Genomic DNA, 19033 nt, shown 5'->3' on the forward strand with positions numbered 1-19033 from the left:
ATTCTGGTGAGCAGATTTATCTGAAGTGCGCATGCGTGCAGACTGAACAGGATTTAATTCCAGCCTCGGTACCAACGGGTCCGTGCGCGTGAAGTCTCGTTCATCATGGTTCGGGGTGAATCTGGATATTGATTTCGGCTTTTATTTTATTTTGATGAGAAACAGTTGAGATTTGCTGGAGGTTGTGCAGCTCACACACACGCACACACACACACACACACACACACGCACACACACACACACACACACACACACACACACACACACACACACACACACACACACACTTACTGATCCCCTGTCAACCCGCTGCTGACTCTCATCTGCTGATCGTCGCGTCAGGATCCAGAGATTCAACTTCACCGTGGAAGCAAGTTCGGATGTGGCAGGCAAACTGCAGACGGATGCATAACTTAGCGCACTGGATTTCTGGTATGGCAAAAAAATAAATAAACACATTTCTCAAATATGTAGAAAGTGAAATCAATGACATCTCACGTGAATGTGTGTATTTAAAACCATGCGTCAGATAAAGTGTAATGTGGCATTAACGTGACTGACGTTGGAGAGAGGCTGGCAGTGGCTCAGGCGCGTGTGCCCGTCAGCTGGCAGTACACGTGACGTAAACATCGCGGCTCGTCTGACCTCACAGGAACAAGGAGTGCTGAGCTGTCATTATTCCTCCATCGCTTTTCACACCATCGTTATCATCACATATGCATTTTGAAGAACGTGTAGCTGGAGGATGTGATGCGGACACTGATGTTTTCTGTCTCCTGGCTGCGGTGATGCAGGGGCCGTGATGGGAGGCTGTGTGGGGAGGAGTAGGACGGAGGGACCAGGGAGTGCCCGGAGCTCCACGAGGAGCAAGAAACGTGGAGGTGAGGATTGTGAGACACACGTCGAAGTGACTCCATGTTTACATGCACCATGTTTGAGTGAATGCACAAGAGAAGTGCTTCAAGATTTAAGAGATGATGTCCTTCAATCAGGAAGTGGGGGGTGAGGTGGTTTCTGTGCCTTGGCTTTTGCAGAGGGTGCTGTTAGAAGTCAGATTAGACAATACGGTAAATGTTTAAGTGTATTCATATGGTGGTTTTCCAGTGTCATCGACCACTCAATGCACTTTACAGCACAAATCATATTCACCCATTCACCCACCACTTTCCATGAGACACTATTTATACACTGTCGACACAGCCAGGGGATCAGTATCTTGCCCAAGGAGTCTACAGACTGAAGGTCATGGGGATCGAACCACCGACCTTCTGGTTGGTGGATGACCCTCTCCACGCCCCTTTCGGGAGGCAGAGAGTGTCTCAGCCTGAGAGAGGCTACAAATAATTTCTGCAGGCCTTGCACTGTTCCATTAAAACGTTATTCCATTACCGTCAAGTGGAAATTGCTTCTGTGACACAGCAGACACGAAATAATTATTTCAGGACGCACTTTCCCAACTATTTATGCAACTGATTGGCTCACTTAGCAGCAGGCAGATAGGCAACAGGATGCAGCCTCAGAGATTCAGGCATTTCATGATAAAATGATTCCTGTAGCTGCAGCGTAGACGTCTGCCTCAGTCTGCAGGCTTACTGACTCAGGTGCTCAAACATTCCAGGCGCCACGGCTTAGTCATGTGTCTAATCTGTGCCGAGCAACTTGCGCTGATAAGGCCGGTGTTTAAACTCTTTTCACTTCATTCCTTGTGTGACAGAGAGGCACCGGGTTGTCATGCATTATGTATTGAGCAGCAGCAGCAGCAGCAGCAGCAGCACAGGGTGGTTTCACATCAGACGTTGACCCACTTGGTGCAGGAAGAGATGATGTACCTCAACTCTCAGCTCACGTCCTCAGCACTTGTACTTTTGTGAGATGCAAACACACAAAACCTCTACTTGCAAATCTGAAAAGATATATTTGCACGTGTTCATGTGGAAAACATCACCTGTTGCATGAGAGGTCACAGAAGTACCGTAGCTTCTCCTTCAAACATGCCATAAGAGTTTGACAAGGGTTTATTGTCTGTTAATAGGTTTAACATGTTGCCTTTGGGTATTTCTATCCTGCCGCTAAATACAGCTGATAGGATTAAGGCTTCTTCTGGCCCGGACACTCAAATTACTCTCCCCATTAATTGCACCTTCTTCCATGAACCGATTCCTGTGGTATTTTTGGGGGGTGATGGATATTAGAATGGAGTGGAGGGATAGTGGTAATTTGAAGTCAACTGGGCGAGTGTCACGACCATTAGCTGAGCTTTAAATCGGCGAAGCAGTGGCCATCCAGATCAGGTGGGGTTGTCTCGTCAACTGCACTGCGTGTTTGCGGAGCAAGCTGGTTGCACACAGCTGGCGTTGTGCTCTTCCTCCTCAGGCCCCCGGCTCTGTAGCTCATTATTGCAGACTTTTGATGTGCAGTAGTTCAACTCGGACTCGAACCTCAGAGAAAGAGCAGCTATGGGAGTGCCGAACTCCAGAGAGTACAACTACTACCATGCTCCGAATACACCCTTTAGGATTTTGTTGAAAAGTAAGTATAGATTTTTTTTTTTGTCTGGGGTGAGAGAAATACTTTCATGTTTGCTGTTTTCATGTTTGTGTGTCTCTCTTTGTTGTGCCATGTCTTGTCTCAAAGGGTTTTGTGTAGAGTTCAAGATCGTCTGTGCTGTTGTTACTATTGTTCTAAGGGGGTTATAGCTTTAATTTATTTAATAATATACATAATTATAATGCGTAATTATTGATATTTTTCCACAGTGCTGCCTCTTTAAACTTGCATGGAAACTTGCATCACTTTGATGGATTATAAATCAGTTTTAAAGATGTTATTGTTGCAAAGCCGATACAGGACTTACTTGCTTGTATGTCAATATTTCTGAGTTAATGTATTTTCCAGTATCATAGGTTGAAAACAGTGCAGTGCAGAACACTGAACTATTACTACAACAGTTTTCAAAATAGCATAAAGAAATGGTGCAACATTAATGGGTGCCCAAAAATTAAGGATTTTTTGTCAGTTCCTTTTCAGGTGCAGGTTTAGTTTTTCCATCCACTGTGAAAAGCTTGAGCCACCGACTTCAATAGAAATTGCTAAGCTCAGATTCCAGGTACATATGGCTCACAGCTCATGACACACGGGCAAAGTTGACCTTGTGCATCCACAGTGTACACAAACAATCAGGCTCAGTGACGTGGGTAAAACCATCGTCACATAATCCAGGTTGTCATCACTGATGACATTCGCTTCATTCTAGAAAACACAGAGCCAAAAGGTTACATTACAATATTATATTACAGTATGTACAACCAGGGAAAGGTGTGTGTTGTTGTGCTGTTGCCCATTGTTCATTCACTCAAAACCTCTTTACTAAAACCCTTTAAACCTTCAACACATAACTTATATTCCACTTACGTGAGTCTGTTCTAGGATCCTCAGACGTGAAATACTTTTGCATTTGTTTGGTTTACATGTTCATGCGCACAATTGCGACTTTGCAGCTGCACACACACAATAACAAAAGCAGATATGAACCCTGAAGAACTATCTTTGTGCAAGAGAAATCAAATGAATATTTTAACATTGATTATGCACAATCATAATGAATAATCACTGGCATAGGATTGATAAAAGGAATACTGAATATATTTTTATAGTCTCCAGACTCCGGTCATCTTGTTATTATATTGCTTTGAAAGTGTACATTTGATTAAATTATGTACATGTTTGGAAAAGTTCTACAATTCGAAACCATATGATGACGTGAAGTGTAGTGGATTTGTGTTTGTGATGTTGTTGTGCTTGCTGCTGGAAGACTTATGTGTTTTCGCTGCCTTTCATTGGCCAAAGGGTGCTCATCTCTCCAACCAATGCCTTATGGGATAGGGGCAGATAAATCCTGTTATGTGGAACCTGATTACTGCCTATAATCTTCCGCAGTGTGTGTATGTGTGTGTGTGTTTGTGCGTGTGCATGTCAGTGCACATGTTATGTGTTACTAGCCACTGCAGTAATCTGCAGCACTATAAATAATCACTTTGATTTCCCTCTCCCTGTAAACCAAATTTACTTTCTTGGTACGTGGTCACAGTGGATATGACGGCATGTTCCACCTTGGAAACACCTTCAGTAGGTGTGTGAAGTTACTTTGTCCGTCTGCTGTTGGACTTCTGGCAAAGAGCAGTTCCGTGCATTGTGGTAATTGGCTTGTGCTTAGCTCATGTAGCAAATGAAGAAGTTGAAGATATCACAGATGTCAGGGGATGTACACAGCTTCTTCTCAAGGATTTTACTAAAGACTTTAGTATGGGACCGAAACAAGTGAGAGTACATTTCAAAAATGTAACTTTTCTACTGTGTATTTCATTTATTTTAGTTTATATGATTGTGGAATATTTGTTGTTGTCATAATATTTTTTTTCATAGTTAATTCATCCTCAGCTTGATAACTCTGCTCAGGGACAAGACATTTAAATTAATGATTTACTGTTATTCACACATGTCCCAAGGTCAAGATAAAGTGATAAAGGCCTGAGCCAACAAATCAACCATCTACAAACTGGGCCGGTTTCTCATTGTTTTACCTGTGTCATAAAAAAAACTACAAAAAGTTAATGCAAATCTAGAACCTTTTTAAGATTTAAAAGTTGGGGCACCCGGTGGATCACCTTGTTGGGGGGGGTCACCCCGTGTACAGAGGCCTGAGGAGGCCTTTGCTGCATGTCTTCCACCTGTCTTTCATGCTTTTGTTGCCTTTTATTTTTTTTCTTTCAAGGACGTAACGAGCCCCTCAAGAAGGAGCGTCCAAAGTGGAAGAGTGAATACCCAATGACGGAGGGCCAGCTGAGGAGTAAGAGGGATGAGTTTTGGGACACGGCTCCGGCCTTCGATGGACGGAAAGAGATCTGGGATGCACTCAGAGCTGCAGCTCTGGCTGCGGAGTGCAATGACCTGGAGCTAGCACAGGCCATCGTGGACGGAGCCTGCATTACTGTGCCACATGGTACGACCACACCCACAGGCACATGCTCACCAACGCGCACACTCAGATATTGCAATGTGCTTCAGCCAGATGTGAATTGTAAGCTGTAAATGTTGTGGGAACCTCCAGCAGAAATGCACTGTAATAATTCAGAAATTGTCAAAGGACACTCTGCACAATCCCCATGCATCAGTTGTTCAGAGATTACTACTGTGGTAGTTACATAATAGTCAAAGTGCTGCGTGACCGCTGTGAGAGGCCTGGTGCACACAGAGCCATGACAGTGTTCATGCACTGTGTTCGTGCTTTCTACTTTCAATAGTGTTGTTAATGTAAATGTGTTGTAAGTAAATATAATGTAAATGTATGGCCTCGTACTTCCCCTGGTTGACAGACCTGGGTTTTGGAGGAGAGGAAGGGTTAATGTGTCGGGGTTGGAAGGTTTTGGGAAACAGGTTTCTGATGTGAATCCTACCTCCTTCCGCAGGCTCCCTGACAGAGAGTTACGATGAACTGGGAAACCGCTACCAGCTCCCGGCGTACACTTTAGCCCCGCCTGTCAACCTCATCTCTGAAACGTCCAGCCCGAGCAAAACCTCTGAATCCACCCATAAACAGGCCCAGCCCCCTCCGTGCAGACAAGAGTTCCAGCTGCGGGTGCGGTTGTCAACAGGTAAGAAATACCCTCCATGACCTGTGACATACTTGCACGTACAAAATGACATTTAAATGTAAAGAACAACATGTTGTGCAGTTTTCCTCATGCATATACAATATCACATAGTCTCTTCTCAGCTGGAGACTGATTTATAATTTATAGCCTTTCAGTGTCTCGCAGCTTGTTCATGAATCTGTGTCAACTCTTATTTTTTGCCTTGTGGTTTCCCTCAGGGAATGACGTGCGTCTGACAGCCAGCATGGCGGACTCCATCGCCGAGCTGAAGAAACAGCTGGAGGAGCAGGAAGAGATCGATGTGATTCGCCAGAGGTGGTTCTTCTCCGGGAAGCTCCTGACCGACAAGACTCGACTTCAGGACACCAAGATCCAGAAGGACTTTGTCGTCCAAGTGATTGTGAACGTGAACCCTTCAGTCATACCGAACTGAGGGGGGAGACAGGGGGGCTGTGAAGCACTGAAAGGGATGAAGGAGGTGCCACAGGGGGCTGCAGGGAGAGGAGTAGGGCCTGAAATCACTTTCCATTTGGTACTGCAGTGGAATTTTCTGTACATTTTTATATAATAAATTATTGCTTTTATATTGCTCCTTTTTGTATTTTCCTTTTTTCCAAATGAAGTAAGAATATTGAAAAGCACTGAAACACTTTAGAGAAAAAGTAGAGTCCTAAGATGTGCGTCCAAATGTCTGTCTGTGTGTCTGTGTGTTTGTGTTGACCATTAACTAGTTGTTTACATGGACCCCCCCCCCCCCCCGTGTCACGTGTGTTTACTTGTGCTTATTCATAAACTAAATCTGTTAAATCATCTCTGGGATCCACAGAAGGAAAAATCCATTCTCCTATTATTTCTTTTTTTTTTTTTTTTTTTTCAAGATTTCGGTCATGCAATTTAAGAAACAGGCTGAAGATGATAGAAAAAGAAACATGTAAATATCAGTTTCCCACACGTGCTGTTTGGTCTTGCAACTATATGCACACTACATTTTCAATTCACACTCTTTTATTCATAATGAGGTCACGGAATGCAATGAATGATCAGTTTTGTTTATCATTCTCATCACTCCAAACAAGATACTGTATTTTTATTTACAATACGATGCTCCACTGTACTTCGATAACTTATCAATAAATATTGTTAAGTGTAAGTCATTATGTACTTTTCTGACTCTTAAGCACCACATGTATGTCTCCACAGAAAGGAAAAAGTTGGAACTATGTTAAAGCAATATTGGTACAGTATGTTTCTGCGATGCACAATTTAAAATATTCAAAAGTTTTTCAGTTTTCCCTTTTTTCCCTAGTGTCTAGTGTATCTAAATATTACTGACATCTCCACCGACTGCTTTCAGATCATGATCATACTACGGCCATAATTTGCAGAAATTGTGGTTATCTTTGAAGGTCCAAGGTGTAAGATTCAGGTGAAAGGGATCTATTGGCAGATATTAAATCTAAAATAATCCTAGTGATGTTTTCACCAATGCGTAATCATCTAAACTGTATGAATTGTTTTTTGCTTTACCCTAGAATGAGCACTTTATATTTAAATACTTTATATTTACATCGGGAGCGGGTCCTCTCTACGGAGGCTGCCATGTTTTTTACACTTTTTGAGTTTTTACGACAACTGAAGGGGAGGGTGAGGTGGGGGGGCATTCAGCTGCAACATGCAAATCCACCACTAGATTTCACTAAATTCTACAAACTGAACCTTTAAACCTCTGTCTGTTTGTTTTTAAGGAAGATTACACAAACACAACAGGACGGAAATCCAGAAAAATAGGTGGATGGATGCAGTACGAGTCAGGGGAGAGGCCATCAAACTTTAATGTGGATCCAGGAAGATTTTTCTCTTATCGGTGACATTTCTCTGGGTATTTTTCAACGTTTGTCTTTTTTCCCAGAGAATAAAATGATGAAATAAATCAGGCACATTTGAACTGATATCTATGAATGTGTGGAATTTGGTGCAGCTTTATTTCAGGGGACTGTTGGGTTGACTTCTAGTTTGTTTGTGTGCTGTGGATAGCGCCCTCTAACGGCAGAATAACACCATGTACAGCTCAGATATACACCCCAGACACGTGAGAGGGCCTGTGACGTCACTCCTGAGCGACAGAGCCGCCTGCAGCAGCTCGGGCATCGGACCAGATTGTTATTTTAAACCCAGAAAATGGTGAAATCGGGGAAACTTCGGTCCGGGACGGGGTCGAAACTGAAACGGTGGAAGAAGGGACACAGCAGCGACTCCAACCCGGAGACCAGTCGCTTCCGGCAGGCTGCTAAAAGCCGCTTCTTCAGCCGACCCACCGGTGAGACTCCCCATTACACGTGGGTCTGTGGCTAGTGGCTAAACTTAGCTACAAGCTAACCATTTAACTTTTAGCAGCACGGGGGAAGTGTGTGTGCTGCGCCATTCAGTGTGTGTCAGTGAAACCAGTCAGGATGTCAGTGGGAAATAACTTCACGTCTTCCTAACTTCTCCTTCAGTCTGTTTGAACAGCCTGAATCCGACTGTTTTCATTTGATCATCACTGCAGTGTGTCTGTGTTTGTGTGAGAGACACCTCAGTTTGTCCTCTTTAAATGAACACTGATGTCCAATTGGGTTACACCCTGAATTAAACTGAAATGGAAATACAACAATAAGTGTAACAATAAAACACTTTAATCCTTGAACCGACAATTATTTATAACAGTGCAAAAGATTCAATAGAATAAAGCAGAAAATTACTAAAAGTTAACAAACATGAATAAGGGATGGATTTTTTTAAAGTAGTATCTGTGGTCAAAACACGTCGTGAAATATTTGGCTAAAATTCAATTTGTTTGTCCTTTTTAATATACAATGTAATAATAGTTTGTCCAATCACAGGTATCACTGTGGTTTTGCAGTTTAATCGTTTCATGAATAGTTTTCCGGAAAACTGAACCAGGAAATAAACAATTTCAGAGTGTTTCACTGGATGAGCAGTGTAGGAAATTATTATAAAATCTGATTTGGTGAAACAAAGCCATAACCACGAAGGTAGACTGTGTCCATGGACTGGTCAGCAGTAGTTGCTTCTCCCACGTCGGTCTCTGTTAATCTTTAAATTGATTCCAGGCCAGATTAGAATACAATGAAATCATTGAGCTTCATCCTAAAACATTGTAAAGGTAAATTTAAAAAGTTTAAAAAAACCAACTTGTCATGGTCTTTTTCCTCCGCAGAAAAGAGTGATCTAACAGTCGATGCCCTCAAGCTTCACAATGACCTGCAGACGGGTCCGCTGGAGCTCGGTGCAGGCCGCAGCAAAGACGCCTTCATGGAACAGGAGCCGGATGAGGCGTTTTCGGAAAGAACCTCGGGCACCTTCCTCAGCGGCCTGTCGGACTGCTCCAACCTCACCTTCCGAAAGGTGCAGCGCTACTGGGAGTCCAACTCAGCAGCTCACAAAGAGGTAGGAATTACAGCAAAGGTAGATCATGTATTTACAGCACCCCATTCATGAATAGATTTATGAGATATTGTGGGGTGTGTGTCATGTTTGCAGACTCTAGTTTTGATGTGTTGGCATCATATTTGCGTGTAGCACCGAAAAGAGAGATTTAAAGTTGATGCAAGGATATAAACCCCACTAACACATTTTTGATTGCAAATATAATCCCTCACAGATTTGTGCAGTGTTGGCAGCTGTTACCGAGGTGATCCGTGGTCAAGGAGGGAAAGAGACTGAAACAGAGTACTTTGCTGCTTTGGTGAGTGCTGCCTTTTTTCTAGATATTCATTAAGATAATGAACATCTTGTTTTGTGCTGAAAAGTGTTAGTCAGAGGAGGTGTATGAAAATGAAGCATGTTTGTGTGTTTTTTCTAGATGACCACCCTGGAGGTTGTGGATTCAGCAGAGTCGCAGGCTGCAGTGGCGTATCTCCTCAACCTTGTCATGAAACGGTTGGATTATTCACCTCTTTTTTTTTCTCCCAAAGCAATAACCTCCAGTGATGTCCTCAGATGTGTGACTGGTGTATTGTGTTCCCCAGGGTTCCTACTCCGGTGCTCATATCCAAGTTCTCGGACACCACCAAGGCTCTGATGGACGTCATGACTAAACAGGCCACGTCTGAGATGGGCTCAGCTCTCAGATGGGTAAGTAGATTTGTTTCTGCACCAGTTTGTCTCTTTTTTTTGGCCATTTCTGTAAAACTGTAGCAAATATATATATATATAGTTTTTAATGCCTCTGCGCTGGTGACAGCCAGTGTTCAGAGGGATTATGTTTTGGGATTGTCCGTTCAGTTTTGGCCAACGATTAACAGATTAGATTTGGGTGGTCAAAAGTTTGAGGTCACAGTAGCCTCACAAAACATCTTGAACATGATATCTCATGTCTACTCATTGGGAATCCAAATATGGACCAGCTCTCACTTGAACTTAGTGATAAACTAATTAGATTTTGGAGGTCAAAGGTCATAGTGACTTCACATGAGTCTTGGACAAACTGGATGTAGACTGGAGCTGCACTGGAGGGATACACCCGCAGGGAGGTAATTCTACTTTACTGTTTGCTATAGATCCTGTCATGCTTGGCCACTTTGTTACGGAAGCAGGATGCGTCTGTGTGGACTTATCCGTCCACTCTTCAGGTTTACCACGGCCTGCTCAGCTTCACGGTGCACAGCAAACCTAAGGTCAGTCTCACCCTCCTCGGAAGTAACATGTGTTAAATCCAATATCGAATAAGATGCTAACATCATCCACTTTTCCTCTTCAGGTTCGTAAATCAGCACAGCAAGGTGTTTGCTCCATCATCAGAGGAAGTGATTTCCTGTTCACAGAAAACGCCCCCGCCCATCACCCTGCTGCAGTGACCACGGCCAAGTTCTGCATCAAAGAAATGGACCAGGCAGGAGGTAAAGCACCAGGATTATTGACACAATTTACTGACAGATTATTTTTGTCTGTGAACAAATGGAAGATTCTACTCTGTCTGTTTTTCTCTAACCCCTCAGGCAGCAAGGAGGACACCACCACACTTCACATGCTGGGTCTTCTAAAGGAGCTGATTGGGACGTTTCCTCAGGGAGCCGTCAAGCCCTGTTGTGAGACTCTGCTGCGAGTGATGACACTCAGCCATGTGGTGAGAACTCAGAAAAACGCATAGTTGCAGCCAAATGCCCTTTGTTCATCTACACGGTCACTCGAACGTAGTTGTTGTTTAATTTGCCGGCTGTGTTTCCGGTTGCAGCTGGTGACTGCGAGTGCCATGCAGGCCTTCCATAAGCTGTTCAGCGGGAAGCCGAACACTTTAACCCTCTCGCCGGAACTCAACGCTCAGATCATCACGGTGAGGGAATACAAACAAAAAAGAAATGTGCCAAAGTCATCTTTAAAGAATATGGTGTGAAAACTTGTCATCTCTCATCTCCAGGCTCTGTACGATTACCTGCCCAGTGAGAACGACCTGCAGCCTCTGCTCGCCTGGCTCGCCGTCATGGAGAAAGCACACATTCACTTGGCAAGGTAATAAACTCACAACAGCAACACTGTTATCTTGTAAGGATGCTTGTTTGTGTTTTTTGGTCAGACAAGTTAAGTTCATTGTGTCAACTGTCTCTTTGTCCAGCTTGCAGAGTTCTCTGAGTTTCGGTCATCTCCCTCGCCTGTTCTCCGCTGCCATGTCCTGTCTCTTATCGCCTCACACGCAGGTGGCTTCTGCAGCCGCCAACACACTAAAGGTAACGGAATCCTCTTCCAGATAGGTTCAGACCTGGTATTAACATCCATCCTGAGAGATCCAATCACAAGCTGACGGCTCTGAGCTCGCCTTTCGTCCTGAATGGGACCACATGTGATCAGATCTCACTTCCCTGCTCTGTATGCAAATAAACATGTACGTTATCTGTGTTTGTGAAGAACAGATACTGTGTTAACCCAGTCTGAGATAAAGATGTATCCGATGTCAATTTGTATGTGTGTCAGTGAGATATACAACGTGTAGTCAGGAGGGGCTGAGTGAATCAATGCACTGAAGGTAGCTCAACTATGGAATAACCCATCAAAGTATATATAAATTACTCATTGAAAAATCGATCATGTCAGTGATGATATTTTGGTGGCTGCCACAAACAAATCAACGTATAAACACTGAGAAGTGGTAAGATACTTGATTAAGAAACGGTAGTAGGTCAGAGGACCTCCGCTGAGTAGGTGGTCCTTCACATGTGGCCCAGGATCCATTTATGTTCACACAGCAAAAAGAATTTGAACCTCTGAATGTGGTCTGAATGGATCTCAAGACTCTTTAGTGCTGACCACTTGTGATCAATCAGGACGGATGTTAATACCACGTCTGAATGAGGTCATTCATGCTCATGTGTGTTTAGAGGTTCATTTCTTTGTCGTTCATTTTCAAGTCTTCATCTTTTTTTCTTATCTTTTTCAGACTCTGTTGACTGAATGTGTTGGCCCTTACTTGGATGGAATAGGCATCATCAGTGCCACAGCCTCTGCAGGAAATCCCTCTTATATCTGCAAAATGTTTCGGTAAATTCCAAATTCCAGTTTCACTTTTCTTTAAAGAGGCGACATGTAAACGCTCACCCTGATGAGTGTGTATGTGTGTTTGTTCCAGTATCGTAGAGGAAGGATTGTCTTATCGCTTCCATGCCTCCTGGCCATTTGTGATGCAGACCCTGGGCTGCTTCTATCGGGTTGCTGGGAAACAAGCTCACCCCGTCATGGCCAAGGTATAGTCACACAACGTCATCGATCACCGTGTGGAGTAAAGATGGTGAAAACATTTGGTCTGAGTCTTTGTCTTGTGTCCTGTGTGACAGTCCCTGCAGTCCCTGGCAGACCTGCGCTCCACTCCTCAGTTTGCCTTCAGAGGAGAGTTGGACCTGGCTATAGGCGGCGCTGTGGAGAGCATGGGACCTGAAGTTGTGCTTGGTGCTGTGCCTCTCAACATCACTGGCTTCAAGTAAGAGCCCAGAGACGCACAGTGGAGCAGCCCTCTCGTCTCCCTGTGGTTTAACTGACTGTGTCGTCTTTTTTTCACCAGCGATGACTTGGAGTTCCCACGAAGTTGGCTGGTCCCGGTCTTACGGGATCACGTGAAGAACACTCACCTTGGTTTCTTCAATTCTTACTTCCTGCCTCTGGCGTCTACGCTCAAACAGAGAGGTAAAGATCATGTGTGCTCCACTTGACCGTGATGTTACCCGGAAGGTGGATTGTCTTTTTCTAATGACTTTGTCTTTGTGTTGCAGCTGAAGAGTTGGAGCAGGCAGGACAGAAACTAGAGGCCAAAGTCTACCAGACTTTACAGCTTCAGGTAATGGACTTAACACGACACCGCTCAGTATCCTGAGTAAAATTCTTTATTAAGACGTACTTGTCTGTGCTCTTCTTATTTTCAGATTTGGACCATGCTCCCTGGCTTCTGCACGTGTCCCGTGGATCTGCTTGTGTCTTTCAAAGGCCTCGCCCGCACAATTGGTGTAGCCATTAATGAACAGCCAGACCTGAGACTCACGGTGTGCCAGGCTCTACGCACCATCATCAACAAGAGCTGCTCCACAGGTAGGACGCACATGTTCAGAGACAAAGACGATACAATACATTAACCCTGTGAACTGTGTGAATAGAAATGGTCCAACAGTGCCTACATTGGTATTTTTGCTGACTGTGATGTCACTTCTTTGAGAATGTTCAAATCACATCTCTAAAATCTGTAGAAAAGCTAATGTAGATGAATAAGCTATAATAAATGTACTGAAATTGTGTTGTAAATTGTAAAAAGTACAAAAAGCAGTTAGGGTCTGCCCACAGGAGGCTTAAAAACACAGGGTTAAAAAAACATGTTTGCTTTATGTCTGCAGAAGAAGAAAAGGCTGAAGTGGGCCGCTTCTCTAAGAACTTCCTGCCCATCCTTTTCAACGTGTACGGCCAGCAGCCTGCAGCCGGAGAGTCCGGCACCTACAGGATGGCCGTGCTGGACACCATCAAAGTTTACCTGACTGTCACCGAAATAGACGTGAGTCGAGCTCAATGAGCTTAATTCATTTGCACAGTGATGAAGCCATGTTTGATAAGATTATTTAACTTGCATACCGAGCCATTACTGTGATACATGTTTCACACAGGAATGATGATTGGTTGACTTGACTAGGCCCCATTTCCTATCACTAATCAAAACTATCATCCACAGATGACCTGCACTTTCCTGCAAAAAGCCACAGACCGACTGAGCAGCACCGAGACCAACGAGTTCACGCGGTACGATATGAAAACAGATTATTTAAATGTATCTTATATATTTTTAAATATGGTAGATGTCAATATAGTTACTCTTGTCTAATTTTTGCTCCTTTTCTACTCTTCAGGCTGTCAATGATGGACCTTATAGTTGCCATGGCTCCCTTTGTAGATGAGGTCACCATGACTAAAACCTTTGAGCTGATTCGGCCATATCTGGAGGTATTGGAACACAGTCTTCTCAGTTCGAACCTAATTGAACCGAAGTATATTCCGTGTTAAACTTGTGTCTGTTGCGTTTGTTTTCAGACCAAAGACCAGGGCATGCAGAAGAAGGCGTACCGAGTGCTGGAGGAGATTTGCGGTGGAGAGCGAGATGAGTGCAGATCGTTTGTTTTGGCAAATCTGGAAACGCTCAAAGTCCTCCTGCTCGAGACTCTGAAGAACGCCTCGTCGCCAGCGAAGAGGGTGAGACCGCTGCGCCGAGAGCAATAAAATAAATAAACAATCAGATTTGACTGTCTTGATTTACAGAGCTGTCTGATTTTAATCTCTCTCTGTATTTTTTGCTTGTTCTCAGCCGAGACTCAAGTGTCTGGCCCACATCGTGAAGAGGCTCAGCGAAGAGCACAAAGACTTTATCGCCGCACTGCTGCCAGAGGTACACACACACACACACACTCTCATGGACACAATCAAGTGGTGTCAAACGCACAGGGAATTCTGATGTGTATCATTTTCATGACGATGTTCTCTCTGGCAGGTGATTATATGTACGAAGGAAGTTTCTGTTGGAGCTCGTAAGAACGCCTTCAACCTGCTGGTGGAAATGGGAAATGCTTTTGTCCGTTTCTGTGGGAACACAAAAGGTAACACTCTTGTTCTCATCTATGTGGGTATGGGTGGGTGGGTGGGTGGGTGTGTGTGGACTGTGAGGTTTTAAACATCTGTCTCTGATCCAGATGCCATGGAGCAGTATTTGGTATTGGTGTACGCAGGATTCGCAGGCTCCGTCACCATGATCACCTGCACAGTGTTGGCACTAACTCGATTAGTGTTCCAGTATAAAGGTAAACCTGATGACTTTAAGCTGTTTGCTGTTGCTATTTTAAATGCTTGTATTTGCGGATGGGACTCAGTGCGGCACCTTCTCTTTCCCAGACTCCATCGAGGTGTCGGTCATGGAGCAGCTGCTGCACAACATTTGTCTGCTGCTCTCATCTCGCACGAGAGAGATCGTCAAAGCAGCCTTAGGCTTCATCAAGGTCATCCTCTTCATCATGGACCCTAAGACGCTGTCTTCACACGCCACTGCCATGGTATGAATTGCACATTGTCAATACTGGAGTTAAGTGTAAAGACGTTTGTGCACTGATTTAACGGAGGTTTCACCCTTGTGTTCAGATGGAGGGCATCGGCAACATTCATGACGACGTGAGGAGGCACTTCAGAACAAAACTGAAGAACATCTTCACCAAGTTCATCAGGAAGTTTGGGTGAGTGTTTGAAATACGTTTAAAAATACATGAGACACGAGAATGAGCTCAGGGGAAAGTGAGTATCAGTGTTTTATACTTGCTGGTGAGGTCACATTATCCAACACTAAATTAGAGCTGAGTCAGATGATGCCTTCACCTCGAGACGTCCTCCAGGCCTGATCTTCAGAAGTGAAGGATAGTAATTCAAAAATAATATATAGGATCTACAAATATCTATTACATTGTTCGTTACATTACGTCTGTGTGATGTGTGTTTGTGTATGTGTCTGATCATCTGGTGTGTTTCTAGTTTTGAGATGGTGAAGAGCATGCTGCCTGCAGAACACCACAAGGTGCTGATAAACATCCGCAAGGCTGATTCTCGCACCAAGAGACGCAAACAGGCCAGTGAGGGTCAGGACGACTCCGAGAGCGAAGAGGAGGGACCTACAACAAAATGCGAAAGGTTAGACCAACGCTCCACATGCATGTGGCTCTGCCATCCCTTATACATTCATCCTTTTTCTCTTTTGTAACCTTGTCTCCTGTTCTTTTTAAGTATTGAGGACATCCTCGCACAGTCGGATAGCGATTTGTCAGAGGACGAAGGAAAGGCTAAGAAGAAACCAGGCAAACGGCAGAAAGGACGGGCCTGGCTCAAAGAAGGAGAGGAAGATGAACCTCTCAACTTCCTGGACCCGAAGGTTTCCCAGCGAGTCTTAGGTAACAGACTACAGACCCTCCTTACTTTCATTTCTCTAATCGCTTCCAGCTTGTGTGTCGATTTCCCAAGAAAACAGAGATGAAACGTGTTTGTGTTTTTTCTCAGCCACCAACCCAGCGCGGAAAAAGAGCACCAAGGTTGACCATGGCTTTAAAGTGACTTCAGATGGACGGCTGGTCATTAAAGAGGATGAAGAGGAAGGTGATAACGGTGAGAAGAAGAAACTACTGTCGTGTGTGCGTGTGTTTCTTTATGTCTAAACAGGATGTGACACTGACCCGTTACTGTTTCCACAGATGAGGGAGAGATGAAAGATATTCTAGAAGAGGCTGGAGTCAAGAGTGTGAGTTCTTAACACCTGTGATACAGGAGTTGTATAATTTTGCTGCTATATGTATTGCTGCTTTTTATTTATTATCTTTTTTTTCTCACCTTCAGAAAAAGTCACAGAAAAGGAAGATTCAAGATGACAACTTTGATGATGACATGGACATCGAACCCCAGTTGAAATATAAAGGTATGATCATTATCACTCACTTATTGTAAGGCGCTTAGGATAAAAGCGTCAACTAAATGAAATGTAATGTAATTATGAAACGGTATACTGTTTGTATAGCAGTATGAAACCCCCCCCAGGATTTTCTTTAGGTTACAATAAATTGTTCTTGATTATTTAACCTCTATAAGTTAGGCTGCATAAGTTCTTTTTATTTATAGTTATTTATAACAAAGTTAATGGTCATTAACTTTCTTTGTGATGAGGATTTGAAGACGACATCTTTTGAATCATTCAATTTCAATCAACATTTTAAAACAATAAACATATATTGGCCAATAGATTTTTTTTACACTCAGTATTGGCATCATCCCCCAAAAGTCCATATCGCTCAGGCTCTACTCGATGATATGTTGGTCCATGAAGATTTGTGATTTCAGACTAAGCAACACTGTTTTTTTCCCCCCACTCAGCTGGAGGTTCAGGTATCCACAGACCCCTCGGAGGCAGACAAGACTTTGGAGATGATTACAAATCAAAGGTGAGTCTAACAGCGTGCACGTACACACACACACACACACACACACACACACACACACACACACACACAATGCAGCAGTTGTTGGTTGGAACCATGAAGTCTGAGCTTCTGTTCTTTCCTCTCACAGAAAGGAAAAGGAGACGTGAAGAAACAAGGAAAACCTGATCCTTATGCTTACATCCCTCTGAAGAAAGCTCAGCTCAATCGCAGGTACGAGCAACATGTCTCTGTGGATCTCAACATGTCTCTGTAGATCTCAACATGTCTCTGTGGATCTCAACATGTCTCTGTAGATCTCAACATGTGTCTGTGGATCTCAACATGTCTCTGTAGATCTCAACATGTCTCTGTGGATCTCAACATGTCTCTGTGGATCTCAACATGTCTCTGTAGATCTCAACATGTCTCTGTAGATCTCAACATGTCTCTGTGGATCTCAACATGTCTCTGTGGATCTCAACATGTGTCTGTGGATCTCAACATGTCTCTGTAGATCTCAACATGTCTCTGTAGATCTCAACATGTCTCTGTAGATCTCCATAACAGATTTTATTTTCAAAAGTTGGGCACTGACACACCTCTTTTATTGTTGTTTGCCCACAGGAAGCGAGCCAAAATACAGGGCCAGTTCAAGGGCATGGTGAAAGGAGCCCAAAAGGGGGCGCTGTCTGGAAAGAAAATGCAGAAGAAAAAGAGGAAAGCCTGAGGGGCACATCTTATATAAATCCAATGGACTCTAAATGTGTGTGTTTGCTTGTTCATACACTCATACTGAAATGTGAACATACACCTCGGATGTGTGTGTGTCTGTGTGTTTCTGTCATGGAAAGTGAAACCAGTTTGTTTTTAAACTGTTGACGTCCTGCAGTGAGTGAGTAAGTAAACAAACAAACAAATATTGTGTTGAATGTGCTGTCCCTGACTCGATCGATATTGGCTGATCAAACGGAAAATCATTTGATTGTCAAATAAACCCCTCAGACAAATTAACCAATTAAATACTGTTTGGGAAGAGTAACGTGTCCCTTTGTTGTTGCGTTATTTGGGCTCTTGGGGGCGCTGTAGACTTCTGAATTATTAACAGTGAATAGCAGCAATTATTAATGCTTTAATCAGTTAATTTTTGTACTTAATTAAAACAGTTTTCAAGCTGAAAAGTGAAAAAAAATCCTGTTTCTCATTTCAGCAACACACATTTACCTCCAGATGCAATTATTGTTTATGTGCCTTCAGTTCTTCTCCTTCCAGACATTGAGAGAGAAGCTATATATATTTTTGTGGTGCAGGCTGATGTAAAAGCCTTGTGTGATTCATGTCCTGTGAGAGATTGCAGTAAAATGAGTCATGAAGTGACAAACTGACCATGATCCTTTGTGTCTGAGCCTCACTGTGTCTCTCAGCGTTTCTCAGGAAGGGGAGCAGATGATGTAGATGCTGATTCAGGACATTTTCAGACCTCACGTCATCGGCAGTGCAGTAATATACTATGTGTATGGACATACTTTAAATAACAACCTTAACACCCTTTAGCTTTTTCACACTTAATTGTATTAGGATTTTAATTTGAGTGTATAAAATTTACTTATGTTTACTGCACACTGCCCATAATGAAAGAAATGTGTTTTGAATCTGTTCCAAAGCCACGGAGTCTGCACTGGTGGTTTAAATGAAAACACGCGTCAAAAAGATTTACATCAGAGCGACGTGTTCCAGAAATATGACTTTGAGGGGACCATTGATAATCTTAAAATCCGGTCATTAACTTTGTAGAGCGGCTATATAAATGCCAGGGATAGAGTATTAGAGCCCTGACAGCAACGGAACTGTAATTAGTTTAATTAAAGAACATTTCCGAATGTTCCTGCAGTAAATTCAATGGACTAATAAACATGTCATTAG

At 43.4% G+C, this 19033-nt stretch overlaps 2 protein-coding genes across 2 annotated transcripts; both read left to right on the forward strand.

The window, feature by feature from the left end:
- The first annotated feature begins 186 nt into the window (after positions 1 to 186).
- On the forward strand, positions 187 to 6793 carry ubtd1a (ubiquitin domain containing 1a). Its single transcript, XM_034608499.1, has 5 exons — positions 187 to 432; positions 795 to 881; positions 4772 to 4999; positions 5466 to 5651; positions 5870 to 6793. Exons 1-5 carry the CDS (start codon positions 381 to 383, stop codon positions 6082 to 6084), a joined length of 768 nt encoding a protein of 255 aa, XP_034464390.1. The 5' UTR covers positions 187 to 380; the 3' UTR covers positions 6085 to 6793.
- Positions 6794 to 7746: 953 nt separating this feature from the next.
- Positions 7747 to 18293, forward strand: rrp12 (ribosomal RNA processing 12 homolog). Its single transcript, XM_034609011.1, has 34 exons — positions 7747 to 7968; positions 8869 to 9098; positions 9313 to 9396; positions 9514 to 9590; positions 9680 to 9785; positions 10211 to 10327; positions 10411 to 10549; positions 10649 to 10776; positions 10885 to 10983; positions 11068 to 11159; positions 11263 to 11374; positions 12082 to 12182; positions 12271 to 12385; positions 12476 to 12618; positions 12700 to 12821; positions 12908 to 12972; positions 13058 to 13220; positions 13520 to 13674; positions 13849 to 13916; positions 14024 to 14117; positions 14205 to 14363; positions 14476 to 14556; positions 14659 to 14764; positions 14858 to 14965; positions 15057 to 15214; positions 15300 to 15391; positions 15684 to 15839; positions 15933 to 16096; positions 16203 to 16307; positions 16394 to 16440; positions 16536 to 16614; positions 17067 to 17134; positions 17262 to 17344; positions 17738 to 18293. The coding sequence occupies exons 1-34, from the start codon at positions 7830 to 7832 to the stop codon at positions 17838 to 17840; spliced, it is 3858 nt and encodes a 1285-aa protein (XP_034464902.1). The 5' UTR covers positions 7747 to 7829; the 3' UTR covers positions 17841 to 18293.
- Positions 18294 to 19033: the final 740 nt, after the last annotated feature.

The sequence above is a fragment of the Hippoglossus hippoglossus genome, chromosome 15, assembly GCF_009819705.1.
Source record: "Hippoglossus hippoglossus isolate fHipHip1 chromosome 15, fHipHip1.pri, whole genome shotgun sequence".
Classification (NCBI taxonomy): domain Eukaryota; kingdom Metazoa; phylum Chordata; class Actinopteri; order Pleuronectiformes; family Pleuronectidae; genus Hippoglossus; species Hippoglossus hippoglossus.